Source organism: Chroicocephalus ridibundus, chromosome 3, assembly GCF_963924245.1.
Source record: "Chroicocephalus ridibundus chromosome 3, bChrRid1.1, whole genome shotgun sequence".
NCBI classification, from domain to species: Eukaryota; Metazoa; Chordata; class Aves; order Charadriiformes; family Laridae; genus Chroicocephalus; species Chroicocephalus ridibundus.
The window spans coordinates 102417266-102433227 of record NC_086286.1 but is presented as its reverse complement, the minus strand read 5'-3'; the positions used below and the strand labels follow the sequence as shown (position 1 = coordinate 102433227).

Below are 15962 nucleotides of genomic sequence, written 5' to 3'. Positions count from 1 at the left end.
GGATAGTAACTCAGCAGAGCTATTTGGCGACTGCACAACTCGAAGACCACGAAGAACAGTAAATCCCTGTCTGCCAGGAGCTGAACAGAGATTAACGCATCTTTCCCTTAGGTCAGTGAAGTATTCTTCAGAGAGAAGTGTCTTTGGGGCATTACCAAATGAAATCTGTTGTCCCTTCCTGCTTTAACACACCATCTTTCCAAGAGATGGAAGGTTTTGGCATGATTCTTTGTTTTTAAAGTGTTGTTTACTTTCTGTGTTGCATGTCTTTTTTTTTTTTTCTTTTTTTTTTTTTGGATATTAGCAGCTGATTCACTTACTGTACCATCTCAGAAGTGGAATTTGTCAGAGAAGAGCTAGAATGGACCATTCCCCAAGGGAAGGAGAGCCAGGAGCTGAGGGCAGCTGCAAGATTGACAGGGCAGTGTACTCACCAACACAGTCCCGCTGTGCCTGAGGGCATGGTAGGTCTGGTGATGTTTAGCAGGTTTCAGTCACCTCCCAGCAATCGCCAGACAAATCCATAGCGATGAAGCAGGTCTGAGGTTAAGCCAGAAAGCCAAGTCAGTGGGTGAGGATCACAATCCAGATCAGGAAGGCACATGCGTATTTGCAATGTGGTCTTTATCTGAGCTAAGTGTGAGAGCCTGAACTTAAATGCAGCTCCCGGGCAAGGAGGTGACCTCTAAAAGAGGTGTCTCACATCTTTCTCCGACACCTCTGTTCCCAGCAGCCTGATCCCGGCTTACATGCTACTCCGTACCAGAGCTGGCCTCCAGCCCAGGGAACCAACCCCTGGGCAGGGGGCAGAGGGGGCAGAACCTGGGGGTGCTCTCAGCCCTGCCAAATCCATGTTCTGTCCCCTGGTTCTCAGCGCAGTAAGACTGCAAGGATTTTAGCCCAGTTCGGGGAATATTATATTGGCAATGTGGATTCATGATACAGATTCGGAAGTTGTATATATGCAAAATATTTGGTGTAGCATCTCCCTAGCATAGTGAATTGTGTTTTCTTTGCGTAGTCTAAAGAACAGGCATTCTTACATCTACGTTAGATGGGTCCATTCCTAGCGCAACTCCCCTCTACACCGACCGACAGATGCATTTTGAAGCATATGGTTTCAAAGTTGCACAGAATTTCAGCTGTGGAGCATTCCTTGGTTTTAATGAGTCATGCAGGTTTAAATGGAATCACAGTGAAGTGTGAAATCTTTTTACTGTAGTGTCATTTCCAGTTTGACAGCTATATTTATGGTCCTTCCATCTCTAACGTGAAGTGTGTGTAAGGATTTTGTAGGCTTTTTATTGTTAGTACGGACAGAAAAATAAGTATATCAAATGTGAATATGACATAACTGGTCATTCAGTATAGCCAGCTCTGCAGAGAAGACCGGGGTTGCCAATTAATGCTTGTAATGATTTGTGTGTCTATGTGAGTGTAGTGGATTAATTTAAAACCAATCTGTCTGTGTTAATCACTACAGTTAGCTCAGAAAACTGTTTGATGGTACCTTTCACCTCCTCCAGAGGTGACCAAACCTGGCATTTTTGACAGTCTGTTTTTATAGCGTAGCTGATCTTCTGGTAATGACTCCTCCCATTTCCATAAGATTGCTAATTGTCTAAGATTATGTAATGCGACTGGGTTAGGAAATGAATCTTGTGCCAATGAGATGGTTGTGCTCTTACTCCCAATTGTAATCTGGAGAGATAAGCTTCCAGCAAGCAGAATTTAGTTCTTGTATTCTGCTCTAGCACCATAATAGTAAGGCAGTACAAAAACCACAGAAGTGGGCTGGAGAACATGAGTATCCACAACTCATCAGTCTCTTTAAAAGCCTGAGTACAATAGAGCACTTGGTGGCTAGAAAACATCTCAGAAAATATATTGCTGCAAGCAAACTTGCTGTATATCTGTTTTATTTATGTAGACTGTCTTTTGTGGGAGACAGTTCCCCATTAGTACATTTTAGTGAAGCTGATACTCAACAAGATGAGATTTCATATGTTCAGTGTTATGCAGCTATATTTCTTACAGTTTCAGTATTTTTCCTAGAGTTTTACTAGGAAAAAAGTGATGGGACCTACACGTATATACTTGTTTATGTGCAGTACAGAGGGAGCATGACCTAACCGCCTACTCCTTTTGTCGTGCTTCATGATAGTGTTCAAATTTGTTGACACATCTGGAGTGTCCTGTTGATGAGGAGCTATCACTTCACTGGCAGGCTATGTAATTCCATTGTGTGTGCAGCCCAGAATATTGCTCATCTTTTCAGCTGTCGCATCACATATTCAAGGACAGTTCTTATCTGCTGGGCATTATTGACAGCTGTAGGAATTTTTTCAAGATTTCCTTCATAATAAGTATTGTATAAAAAGTATCTTTTCTTTGTGTCATTCTTTCTATTACTTTTTTCAACATAAACCTGGTCTTATGTTGGACTCATTTTTTCAGATAAGATTAGTTACGTAAAAAATGAAGTAATGTGGGAGTTTAGAGCTTAATAGTGGGTAGAGATGGACAGCCTAGGAAGTAGATATCATCTTCCTATTCACAGAAGAGATCACTTTGGTTTAGATCTTTTGTTCTCACTGCTGGTTTCAAAAACCCCTAATTAAATATCCTCTGCAATTTAGTTAAAGTGCTTCTCACCCCTTAATCAAGTTCATCAATAAAGTTATTGAAAGGCTCGTGGAAAGCCTTCCTAAAACAACTAAAATAAGCACCTAATTTTTAGATTCTTAAGTTAAAGCAGAAGAATCTTCAATCAGGAATTGTTCATAATGAAAGTAGTTTCAATGACAGCGTTTTTCCTTCCAAGAGTATTCACAATTCAGTGTTTCTACAGGGGCTCTAGTTCTCCAGAATCTCATTTGGTAGCCTGTCTGCTCAGCCTTCCTTGTAACATGGTGGTGTTGCTCGACACCCCACCACCCAGACCTTGATTTACAGCACGTAATGGCATCACCAAAAAAGACTGAGGAGGAGAATGCCATATGAAGAACCACTTCATTGTCAGGTGGAAACAATTTTTTTTGTGGGGGTAGGGGGTAGAGAATAAATAATGTGTAACTCAAATCTATTTAACACATTTTTTAATCGCTGTTTGATTGTAAAATATTGTGAAGGAGTGAAGCTCCGTAGAAGCTTTCTGCATTTGGAGATGTTGATGACTAGTGCTTATAATCACTGCGTTACTCCCAAGTGGCTGCTGCATGGCCATGTTATGATATTTTAGTCAAATAATTGTGAAACTGAATTACCAAAGCAAAATAAAATCATTGCAGTTTAGCATAAAGGGAAAGGAAATGATAATTCTTTGTTTACATCCATCTGGGATTTGTTATTCACCAAAAATGAGATAAGAGGTAGTGTCATTCATTTATATAAGGTGTTCCTGGTTATGGAAATTATATTTCTATTTTCGCCAAGAAGTCGCACTGGAAGATGACCCAGTGAATAAGAGGTTGACAAGACTTCTGGAGTGTTGCGAAAATGATTTAGGGTTGACATGTAAAAAAAACTTGACAGCTGAACCAGCAGTCCACCAGCAGAAGGCTTGCAGCACAATGTTTAATATGCTTGAGACAGCGTAAATCTTCCAGGAGGCAAGCAGCTGCATTTTATACCAGCTGGAGCCTTTGTATATTTTCATATTCAGCTTGAGATACAATGAGCTATGCTAATTGAATAGATGGCATTACAGCCTCTAATTAAAATGCCCCAGGACACTAAACCAACAGGGATTAAATCTGTATGTGAAAAATACCAATCTCACTGTACCATCATATTTGAGGGGCTTTTTTTCTTCGGAAATATAACGAGGTATATGAAGCTTTCTTGATGGACTTCTGATAGCATCTGTCTTAAAAATTATCTTTGATTTGAATTTATAATGTTTAGTCCTTCCTGGGACTTGCCTGTGAGACTTTTTTGGGGGGTGGGAGATCATGAACGCTTGGAGGATGGGTTCCGAAACAAGCTTCATTATCGCAGAACTGTCCTCTCTTGGGGAAAGCCTCCGCGAGTTTTTCCAAACACCGTCAGCCTGGCAACTCAAACTAGTTTCCAAGCCTTCACTGACACTGTGTGGCAGAGGTAGGAATAGCAATGGTTTTGCTTAAAGCTCTTGGTTCTGGCGGAAGAAAATGAAAACATCAGGGGTGAGCTGAAGGAGTTAGGAGAGTCGGATTACTTAATAACCGTCAGAAAAAAATAGCTGCTCTTCATGAAAGGTGGCCTGCGTGTTTTCATTTGCAGTTATTAGGTATGACTTTGAGCGTTTTTATAAAATAAATGCAAAAATACAGAAAAAAATAAAATGCACTGGGCAGGTAACTAGGTTCCAGTAGAGTTCTAGCAGTCGGGAAAACCACGCACAGTAGGAGCACGTTTCCGAGTTACGTTTCTCTCACATTTTCTTTCCACTTTCTTTTTTTTTTTTAAAATTCTGATCCTCTTCTTCAATGTCTGTGTTAATACTGTTTTTCCCACTTTCTTCCTCACTCCTATTTATAGCTGGAAACATCAAAGGTTACATTAAAGATTTGCATATAATGTTAAATCGAGGTTTTATTCAGACCTGTTTTTATCATCTCATAGATTTTCAGCAGAGGTTCGGGCCACTACACTGTGCCTTAGCTAAACAGGGATCCTGTTAACTCTGTGGTGTCTCCCAAGTTTTTTAGGAAGTCTGGTGGTGGCCTCATCCCCTATTTTATCATTTTGGAGTACTTTTTGGTAAAATACACTCCCAGGTGAGAATCCTTACTACCTTTCTCATCATTGCTTCTCCTCTCCAAGCTGAATCGAAAGCCACTGCTCTCTGCTATTTCGCTCTGGGTGGGCAGATGGTGTTTCCTACTCCATGGAGCTTCCTTTCTCCAGCGTGTTTCTTCAGGGTTTATGTAGGAGCTGAGTCCTTCCACTTCTCTATAGAACCACCTGAGAGGAAAATGCGTATTTAAAGGACTGAGGGTGGAGAGTATACAAAATTCTTTTGTTCTGATAAATAACTAGTTATAATATATTCAGTGCCCTATTCAAACTATTTTGCATTTCTATAAAATAATAATTTTTGAACACAAGCTAGAGCATCTTTCTCAATGATCTGCTAGACCACTGGTATATCAGTGAAGCTGTTGCCCAGGACTATGGAATAGTCTTGTACTGTAGCAGACTCAGAAAGACATCTAGTCTGTAAAGAATATATTGAACTAACTTTCTGTCATTTATACCCTTCTGTCCTATTCAAATAACTTGTAGCAAATCCTCACAGCTCACTTTAGCCTTGCACTGAAAGAAAACATGGTCAGTGTTTGCGCAGGCTGAAAACAATGCTGCAACCAGCAGAGGGCAAGGAAGCGGGGGGGGAAAGCTGGTTTATTTTTAAAATGCTTTCTCTTCAGAGGCTTTTTTACACAAACTCAGTTTTTGTATACATTCATGAATAAGTTTCTGGGATACTCAATTATTATGGTAGTATGTAAGCATGCTCATTAAGATGCTTTTGCGCTACGTGCTGTACAAAGAATGGAAAATGGTCTATGCTGCAAAGAATGGATGAGGTCAGAAGGGGAAACACATAAGCATCCACAGAGAAATATATATTAACAAGTTATCTTGCATTTCTATGCTTCTAATTTATTGGTTTTTCCACCTTTCCAGTGCCTCTCGCTCCCATGCAGTAGAATTCAAAGGAAATCAGAGCTACTTTCTGTATATTGGCTTTCCTGCATACTGCTACTCCCTAAGAAGCAAGGAGCATAGTCTTTTATATTTCTCTGAGGAATAGCAGGTACTGGAGTTCATCTAAATTCCATCCGTGTTAAGCCAGTGTGATCTGGAAGGCTTAGTAAAGAGCTGAGAATTAAGGAGTCCAAGTTTCTTTTTCTGTGTCTGATTTACTGTAGGGCCTTTAGCAACTTCTGTTCTGCACTTCACTTTTCTTGCATCAAAGATGAAAATTATAATATTTTCTTAGTTCTCTGGGGTATCATAAGGTTTTATTTTCTCATACTGATAGAAAGCTTTGAACACAACATGAAAAATGCTATGAATTGATTTCTGGTACAGTTTGCTGCCAATGAGATTGAGCTCACGTTCGTTAACTTAACGGATTTGTTTTACCAGAAATAACGTTTATGTGCAGGTGCTTTCGCCAAACAGGTCAGCACAGGAATGAGAATAGGCCTTGCCAGAGACCGTGCATATCTGCTTAAACCTGGCACCTTTAGGCACTGACATCTTTGCTGAAAACAGTGCACTTGTCTGGTAGAATGTAGGACTATTGAAACCATAGCATGAGAACAAAGTAGCCAAACTCTGAACTTATAAAACAACATTTTATTTAACTTTTGCCTATTGATAAAAGAAATAAAAAGTACAGAAAAACATTGCCACCTAATATTAACTTTTGCCTAATTACAAGACAGGACCATACTTTCAATAGGAATTGCACTCAAGACAACGAACAAGCCCTAAGTAAAAGCCCACAGTGTTAACACTATTGAAAGTGAAGTGGTGTTTGCTATTTTTTTCCCCTGCATTGCATTTCCAACTGTGAACAACATTCCAGAGGGGCAGCAATGTATCGTCTTCCCTGCTACATGCTGCCTCTGCATTGTCAGAATGTACGTTATAACTGTAATAATCCCATGCGCCAAGTGATAATGACAAAGCCCTGGATAGTTATATTGTAATTATCACGCAATGCTATTGGTAGGTAACTCAAATCACCCAAATGGGAAGCAAATACAATTAATATGATGTTTCCTTTAAGCTTTTGATTTGTAAGCCTTGCCTTTCAGATATCTGAGGCCACAGCTAAGAGAACCTGGAATATTTTATTCAGGAAGAAAAATGTAGAAGAAATGGAGACCGTGGGAGATTTTATTGAGATGTGAAGAGCTTTGTGGAGGGGTTTTGACTTGCATTTACAAGAGCATGATAGATGTATATCAAAGACTAAATTTATACAAGCTATAGAATTTGGAAACATGTCTGCAACACCTTGAAAGATGAAGAAGATCCGCTGTGGCACAATAGGGATTTTAGATGAAACTTGGAAGCCTATGTCCTAAAAAGATAGCTGATAAAATCACCTTCTCTTAGGGAAACTGAAGGCCACCTAGCCTCTCCCTCTCTCTTTGTCCTAAAATACCCCTAAATGTCTAAACATAGCCCTCACGAAGAAGTGCTCCAATCTCAGCTCCTGCTAAAGCTCTAGCCTTGAATGAGTATTGCGACAATTTTGGTCACTGCACTCCGACAGCAAAGGTGCGGTCCAGTCTGAAGCCCATCCAGAGAACAGCAACAAGGATGGCTGCCAAAGTTCTAAAAATGGCCAGCAGTGAAAGGTAAAGAGTTCTGGAGCTGTACAGTCTGAGAAGAAAACAGAGGAAAGATGCAACAACCATCTTTACATATGCAAAGCTTTGCCGCAGGGAAAAGCTCTTCTTCATTGTTGCCTGTGTACAGAAAAAAAAAAAAAAAGAAAAAAGAGTGATATAAATAGCAGCAAAAGAAAAGCAGATTAGACATTAGAGGACTACTTTTTTTTTTTTTTTTTTTTTGTAATAGGAAAGGTAGTTTAACCCTGCAACAAATTGGAGAGAGGCATGACATCTTCAAACAACAGATTTTAAAATGTAAACTTGCCAGCAATGGCTTAGTGGTAGTCTTGCTGTAGTTATGTTGGTCTAAAGACACGAGCAAGATGAGATTTGTGGAATGAAGTAATACATTGTATTAGATCAACTGATGCAGCTGGAAGATGGGCCCAAGCTTTCAGGCACACCATCCTTCTTAGGAATTAAAGAAGCATCTGAGCTCAAGAGCTTATGTGCCTTGAAGTCTGTGTCATTTTTTTCCAGCTGTTTTAGCTAGTTTAATAAAAGAATAGCTTAACTCTAGCTCATTCCATTTCAGATTTGGATAACTTCTTGAGAACCCTTCTAACTCTATTCTTTAGCATTCTGCGACATGTTTAATATATCTAAATTAAGCCTAGTGCCGTATCCGGACAGATTAAGGAGACTTCGAATCTTCATCTGGATTTGCATGATGAATGAATTATTGTTTACAGAAGAACCTTTGATGTACAATGAGATGTACTGTTTTCTTACAAGAAGTGTTGTGGTGTTTCCGGAAAATTTTGTGCATCGGTTTTTAAACAGCTTTCGTTGACTGAATCTAAAACATTCAAAAGCTATTGATTGCTACAATCTCTCAGGGTTTTACTTACAAAGTTATTAAAAAACTTGAGTTTCTCAGACTCAGTTTTGGCATTTTTAATGTATTTGCTTATGAATATTAATGTTAAAGGACTAATATGCCTCATTTCTAAAAGCCTTTTGAATTGAAAAAGAGGGAAAAGACATAAAACAAGCTTTAAAGGCACATCTTGTAGAGCGTTTGCTATGTGCTGCTTTTGATCACAGTAATCGTCATCAAAAAAATACCACATTTAAAATGGGTAGCACTTAATACTGCAAAAATTACCTTTATTTTCTTACCTCAAACCACAGTTGCCCCTACAACTGTGACAGATTCTCTGCAGATGCAATAGATAACATTACGCCCAGCAAAATGTTTTATCAAATGATTGTAGTCTTGATACAGTTTACAAGATTCCATGTGGTAGCAATTTGAATTAAGCATCACACTGTCATTAAAAAAAGATGAAATTCTACAAATGTGGATGTGTATTGCTGTACACTAGAGCCAATGGATTAAAACAGATATGAAGAACGTTGTGTGAATAGCTAGTGAAAACAGTACTTACAGTAACATAAACTGGTTTATCTATTAGATTAATTCCCTTGCTGTGGTCTGTGGAAAACTACTCTTTGTGGACTAAGATTCTCTCTTCATGTACCCTCTTGTTTCCACCTTAAAGGAAAACACATGGTTCTTACACTGAACTGCATATTCAAATATTCTGTATTAAACAGAGGACACAAACATTTCCTTAATTCTGAAAAGCCAAAATTCCTTAATTTTCCTGTTGAAGCATTCCCTAAGTCAGTTCTTTCTCACTAACTTGCCTTTCCCAATTCAGTTTGCATTGCAGTGTGGAAGAATCATCACATGAGGACAGTTACCAACTATTTCATAGTGAATCTCTCTCTGGCTGACATTCTGGTCACAATTACTTGTCTTCCAGCAACTTTAGTAGTGGACATCACAGAAACGTGGTTCTTTGGGCAGCCCCTCTGCAAAGCGATTCCCTACTTACAGGTATTATTTTACTGCATTTGTGTAAACATTACCTGTGTTACGAAAAAGAGAAAGAACAATAGCATCTTCCTAATAGTGATAATCTGGTGGAAGTCTATCTCTGCTACTGAAGTAGATGTCTCAGGGTGGCTGCTGAGGATTAAAAGACTGCTCCACTTGTGAATATGTTCATGCTTAATAAATATTGTGTTTGGTCCATCTCATTGTTAGACTTGGGCGATACACTTTCTGGAACATGTGTCTGATGCTCTTCACTTTTTGCGGTCTGTTTTACTAATCCAGAGGGGATGTAAAGCAATAAAAATGTTGGTAAATAGAATTTACAGACACTGGTGATGAGACACTGGAACAGGTTGCTCAGGGAAGTTGTGGATGCCCCATCCCTGGAAGTGTTCAAGGCCAGGCTGGATGGGGCTTTGAGCAGCCTGGTCTAGTGGGAGGTGTCCCTGCCCATGGCAGGAGGTTGGAACTAGATGACCTTTAAGGTCCCTTCCAGCCCAAACCATTCTGTGATTCCATGATTCTATGATTCTAATTACAATCATTTATACTCTGTGTGTGTGGACCTAAGCAGCTACACAAGTGTCCAGGACAGAGAATCTGAATTTCTCAAGGGAGTCTGGGCATTCATATATGTTTAGTGACTTCGCATATTTTAGAAGTAAAGTATCATGGTTCACTGGGAGCTGATCAGGTTGTCTGCCTTGAGCATTAATTGCCACCACTCATGACCAGTGGTTAGTTAGGAGATCATTCGCATCAAAATGATTGACAAATACCTTTTCTAAGAATAGGTTGTTAAATGAACTGACTGGGCATACTAGAATGGCAAGTGCTTGGCCTTTCAGTCATTATAAATCAAAAGAATTAAGCAGAACTCTGAATGTATGCAGGTGATCAGCTCTGTGCCTCCGGCACAAGTTATATTTTGAGCAGATACCTGTATGGCTGAAGAGCCACACTGTCTCGTGGAAGAAATCCAAAGAGAAAGTGAAATGATCACCTAGTGTAGAGAGTGAAAGAATAAAACCAAAGTGATACGTTATTTCCTATGCTGAATAGAAGGTAAAATGACTTCATCTGCCTTAAGCTGATTGGCTGGGTTTTTTTATGAGACCCTGAATTTCCCTTGTTCCTGTGAAAACTGAAAAGGCAAAATGATGGTACTGGTGTCCAAATATAGCATAGAAAACAAACAAACAAACAAACATATTCTGCCAAGAAAAAAAAGAAGTTGTCTAATTAGTTGTCTAATGCTTTTAAAGTAATTCTTCAGATAAAGTTTTGCAAATTCTAAGTCCCATAAATTTGCTTTTTCAGACTCTGACCCTGCTACACCTAATGAGTTTGGGTAGCACCCTAATCTGTGAATCGTCCTGTTGATTCTAGGGGGACTCTAGCAGATGAGGATATCTGTTGTAATTCTGTAAGAAGTGATTTAAAAAGGAGCCTTTTCCTGGGAATAATTTCTATTTATTAATTGCAGATAGAGAGCTAACTGTGTTGAAAATAGAAATAATTTTTAGAAGTCTGGAAAAAAATTTACAATAAATAATTTTTAAAGCTCTGAAAAAATTACATTTACATAATATTTCCTTTTCTTTAGACAGTTTCAGTCTCTGTGTCTGTACTAACACTTAGCTGCATTGCTTTGGATCGATGGTATGCAATTTGTCACCCTTTGATGTTTAAAAGCACAGCCAAGCGAGCAAGGAACAGCATTATAATTATCTGGATTGTGTCCTGCATCATAATGATTCCTCAGGCTATTGTTATGGAGTGCAGCAGCGTGTTCCCAGGATTAGCCAATAAAACCACCTTGTTCACAGTGTGTGATGAGCGCTGGGGAGGTGAGTGTGTCATTGACCATAAAGACTGAATTCATACTGCTGTTATGTAATAAAAATATCAGGACATATTAATATGCAGTCGAGTTGTATAAACGTATCACAAAATGTTCTTAATTATATAAGCTTTCCTAGAACTACCGTTTTTCAAATACTGTGAAGTCGCCTTTTCTTTTGTATTGCTAAGACTTAAAGTACATCTGAAACCAAGTTTAAATGAATGAGGCTGGCTTGTGTCTTGACCGTGTTAATGTTTCCCAGAGGGTAGAAATGTTCCCACCCTCAAATGCTTATGCTTATATAATCCTGTGATCGATAGACATTGCAGGTTTTCAAAGACTTCAGTATTTAGCCTTAAGAAATAACTGCACGAGAACAGAATTTCTGTTTACCTGATGTATTGCCTTTGCTAATGGCAGAAAGTTGACTAGTCTTTACAGATATCTCCTGGGACTTCGATGCAAATTGCATGTCATTACAGAATTTATAGAGATATCATCAGTACAGGGTAGCAAGTTAGCCCACAATTTTAAATTTATCATGGATAAGACCATTTAAATAATTTTTTAAACATAATCAGTTAGAAATTATTCTATCCAAGGAGCGTAATCCTGCCTTTCCAGATTAACTTTGAATTTAACTTGTTCTGTATTTGAATTCAGCTGTAAGAAGCCGTAAGGGTTGCCAGGGAGTAACTACTACTATTTTGTCTCCGTTCACAGCTAGTGGTGTTAGCCGCCCACCCGAATGGTTAAGGCTCAACTCTGGTGGGCTTTGGCATAACTCCAACGCTAATAGAGCGTGTGAGTTACATGCTGTGACTCTGACACTGGATATAATGACCACCAGTAATCCCATTATTCACACACAGGAAAATAAAGCCAAGTTTGCCAAAACACATAACTAAAAGGTGCCTGTTTAATAGCCTGGAGTCAGACTAAAACATAATCAGATTCTGTCCCAGAGCTCCCTCTGTAGAAGATTCCAGTTCTGTGAACAATTAAGATAAAATACAACTGGATCACCTGTACTTAATTATCATGATAAATTAGTTAGCTTGAACTGCTGAGGGCTCTTCCATGTGCTATTTGGAAGTCCCTTGCCTGCTAACGGCCTCTGCAGGGCCACTGGGGGATTAATGAGAAGACATTGGCTATCAGATTCCCTGTTCTTTATCTCCTTCATCCCAGTTAGTCCTCTGGGACAAGGCAACGGGACAGAGATGGTCATCAGCTGGCACTCATTGCAGACAAAGATTTGCTGAAAGTTTGTAGGTTAGAGTAAGGCTCCGTTAAGCTATGAGTATTGTACTTGCTGTTTCACTGGAGAGAACATATTAGCTCTTTAGTTCTAGTGTTCTTTCTTCATCTGTGAACAATTTTCTATCTCCTGGCCTGCTGCTGGAGTCCGGGAGATACAAAATTTTTGTGTGACTATTTTCTTTCACCGCATTCACTCCAAGTACAATTTCTGTCCACTCATTTTGGCTGCAGAACTAATTATCCATGCCTTCATCACTTCAAGGTCAGATCTGCAGCAAAGATTCTTTTAATCAACCTAGGAAATGAAAACGATGTAGTTAATGAATTGGGGAGTCAGGAGAGCATTTCATCAGGGAACGCAATCTCAAAATTTCCAGATCTGCATTGGCCACTTGTTGATTCCCAACAGAAAAGTGTTGCTTTTGAACTACAGAGTCCACAGTGGCCTTGGAACTATTTTGAAGAGTGTCTGTCATTCAGTGCTGTGCTGAAGTAGTTGGAGCCCTCAGATATGCCTGAGCCGAAGCACCCATTATACCAAAGAAAAAAAAAAACAACCTCCCACGTGTTTGCAAGACTCCACTCCTATGGAGTGTATTTGTCCAAAATGAAATCTGTTGATCTTCGGGTTGTGCTGTGAGCCTTCACTTGGATGTTTGGAGAGGTAGAAAGGGGTAGAAAAAAAAGCAAGTACTTATGCTTAGAATTAAATTCTTTCCGTGTGCGGCTTCAGAAATGAAGTGCAAACAATCCAAAATTATTTTGGTTGCTGGGCTTTTTTTATTTATATTGAGCATGAAATGAAAATATTTTTACATTAAAAATACATTAAAGTTTTCTGAAATGGGAAGCTTTTCATTCCACTGAAAGATAACAAACCTATTTTTATCCTGTTGTCTTTTTAAAGAAGTATTCTTCTAATGATAATGCACTATCATTGCTAGTTATTCTGCTTGTGCGTTTCAGTTATCCATAAAAAATAATCCTCTCTGCTTTCTAATAACAGCTTATATTAACTTGAGAGAAGAAGCTTTGTAAGCGTTAAGTTAGAAGTAGGTTGCTCAAATCATGGAATTACTTAGTAAATGTAGAGTTAACCATATATTATCAATGAGGATAAAATATAATGTATATACTTTAACATGCCTTTCAAACTATGGAAAATAAAGTGTCATTAGCTACGAGTAATTTCTATTCAATTGAAAATGTCTAAGGACAATGAGTTGCGCCAAGGCATAGAAAATGCAGTTTTTCTTCTGAAAAACAGGGTTTGAAATCACAAAGGCCCCCAAACAGAAGACCATGGATAACAGGGCAGCAGTTTGAAAAGACTGGTGAGCCTTAAGGCCAAAAGAAGGAATAAAGAGCTAATATTTTCAAAGAAAATAGTTGCATTTTTGTTGGATTTTGTTTTGCCTTTTTTGATTATGGGAATATTGAGGGTCAAAGAAATCTAACCAGGAGGAGGTTGAAGGAGAAAGAAATTCGTGTTCCTACAAATAAGCTATATTTGCAAGGATGAGGTGGAGATGTAGATACTGCACACACTCAAGACACCCTGAGCAAATCCTATAGGAGCCAGTTTAGAGGAAAGGGATTATATTTGGGTGTTTACTGCTTTGTTTAGAACCACATATAATTTATGCTATCTAAAATTATGGTATGTCTTATGAAATCTTTGCAGAGCATCACATACGCTGTATGCCCCAAGGATATTAAACTGTGAATTGTCAAGGTTGGGACTGCAAAAAGGGGGTGCTTAATGACACTTTCCAAAGTATTTTGGAAGTCTATTCTAATTCTGGGAATTCGGGGTCACTGAAACATGAGGTGATATGGAAGACTAATGGGAAGCCGTGTCCAGGGAAGTATCAGAGATGCCAAAGCGGGAGACGGCACTGCACCCTCCCCAGACTTAGGTCCAGCTGATGAAATCCATGCAAGTCTGATCAACACTGTAACACTTGGGCTCCTTAATGGTGAACAAATAGTGGCCACCCTGACTAATAAGATTTCAAGCATGCTGTTGGAGAGCTGCCAGTGACTGCAAATGGAGCAATAGTTCAGCCTAAAACAGGGCTCAATTTCTTTTTAATTGCTTCTGGCATTCCTGAATATAAAATTCATTGCCAATTCTAGGCTAAGGGTTTTTCATTTCGAGTACTGTCTAATAACAATATTTTATTTGGGAATGCAGAAGGATCCAACATGTGACCTATGCAGACTTACTTAAGGAGCCAGTGTTGGCCACAGTTCTATAATAGTCTGTAATTGCTATGTGCTGAATTTGATGATAAAGTGCCAAAATAAAAGAAATATATGTTAAAATGAGTTCACCATGTGTCCAAGTCAGCTAAATACATTCTCTTAGAGCTGTTCGCAAAAAGAGTGTTAGCCAAAGTGCATTAGCCAACCCCTTTGCAAATGATAAAAAGAATATGGAGATAATCCTTTCCCAAAACTACATGGTTGAATGAAAACAAAGGGAGGACTTTGTGTTCCATTTCCTCTTAGACTACTCATAAAATAGTACAAAAACATATTGTCTTAATTCTGGAAAACAAATAGCTGGAAATTGCATTATTACGTGACGGTTTATACATCCTGTTTATCAAAGTGTTCAGAATTTAAGGAAAAAATTGTGGGACATTTTGATGCAGAAAGCAGTCAGAATATTGCTAATACTAAAATTATGCTTGGTGTCATCGTGAATTGAGAACTCAAGCATAATATGTCAGGTTTGAAAACGTAATTTTAGTATTAGCTAACTGCAAGTACTCTGACATAGGAACACAGTTTGGAAAGGTCTGTGTTGTGTGGTGGAATTTTCTCTGCTATGGACACCCGCTTCCTAACATCCCTGTGTATTAAGCTGTATTCTAAAAGTATACTCTTTCACCTGCATTGCTTCTTCATATTGGTAACTCCAAAACCTCATAGGTATCTTCCTGAGACCAGGGAACCTGGGAACTCTCTACTGATACTCAACAGACTTGATAGTCTTCTTGTTTTTCCTTTTTCTTCGGGAAGCTCTCAAGACTACCAATTTCATTATGCACCGATGGCTTCAGGGAGTATTTCATTTGCTAAACATATCAAAACTTTTTGAGTCTGGGCTGTCTTCAGTTCGTATACATATGTGTATGTATACATGCATGTATATATGTATTTACACAAATACAGTAAAATTCTGGCAAAAATTCAGAAGCTGTAGTTTCAATCTTCTACCTCCTTGCTTCATTGAGCAGCAGTCTGGGACTGGAACACAGTGCAGAGAAGGAAGCTTTAGAAAAGTTTAACACTTGTTTCATGCAGCAGGCAGAAGAAGGCTTGTTTTAGCATACTGATCCTTTATGAGGTGGAGCAATTGTACTGTATGACTGGCACTGAGTAGGAACACTGATCCCACCCCTGTCCAATCCCCGTGACCACCTGTCCCTTTCCCTCTTTTCAGTGAAACAGTGGCCAGTGGCGTGAGAATGATTAATTTATTCTTAAAGAGACGATTACTCCAGCTATCTCCCCCTGTCCCAAAGCCCATTAAGTGACCATGGAAGGCAAAGACGTTTTTCTTCTCTTCTGCTTGGCAGTGAGAGGCGCAGCAGTCCCA

The 15962-nt window shown here is 39.0% G+C and overlaps 1 protein-coding gene across 2 annotated transcripts in view; it reads left to right on the top strand.

Annotated features, from left to right (window-relative positions):
• Positions 1-15962, top strand: part of HCRTR2 (hypocretin receptor 2) — a 35190-nt gene that overhangs the window by 4879 nt on the left and 14349 nt on the right. For both annotated transcript variants that reach the window (XM_063331127.1, XM_063331128.1), the window contains exons 2-3: positions 9065-9243; positions 10850-11093. In XM_063331127.1, the coding sequence (XP_063187197.1) occupies positions 9065-9243; positions 10850-11093 (423 nt within the window). The remainder of the gene's footprint in view (positions 1-9064; positions 9244-10849; positions 11094-15962) is intronic.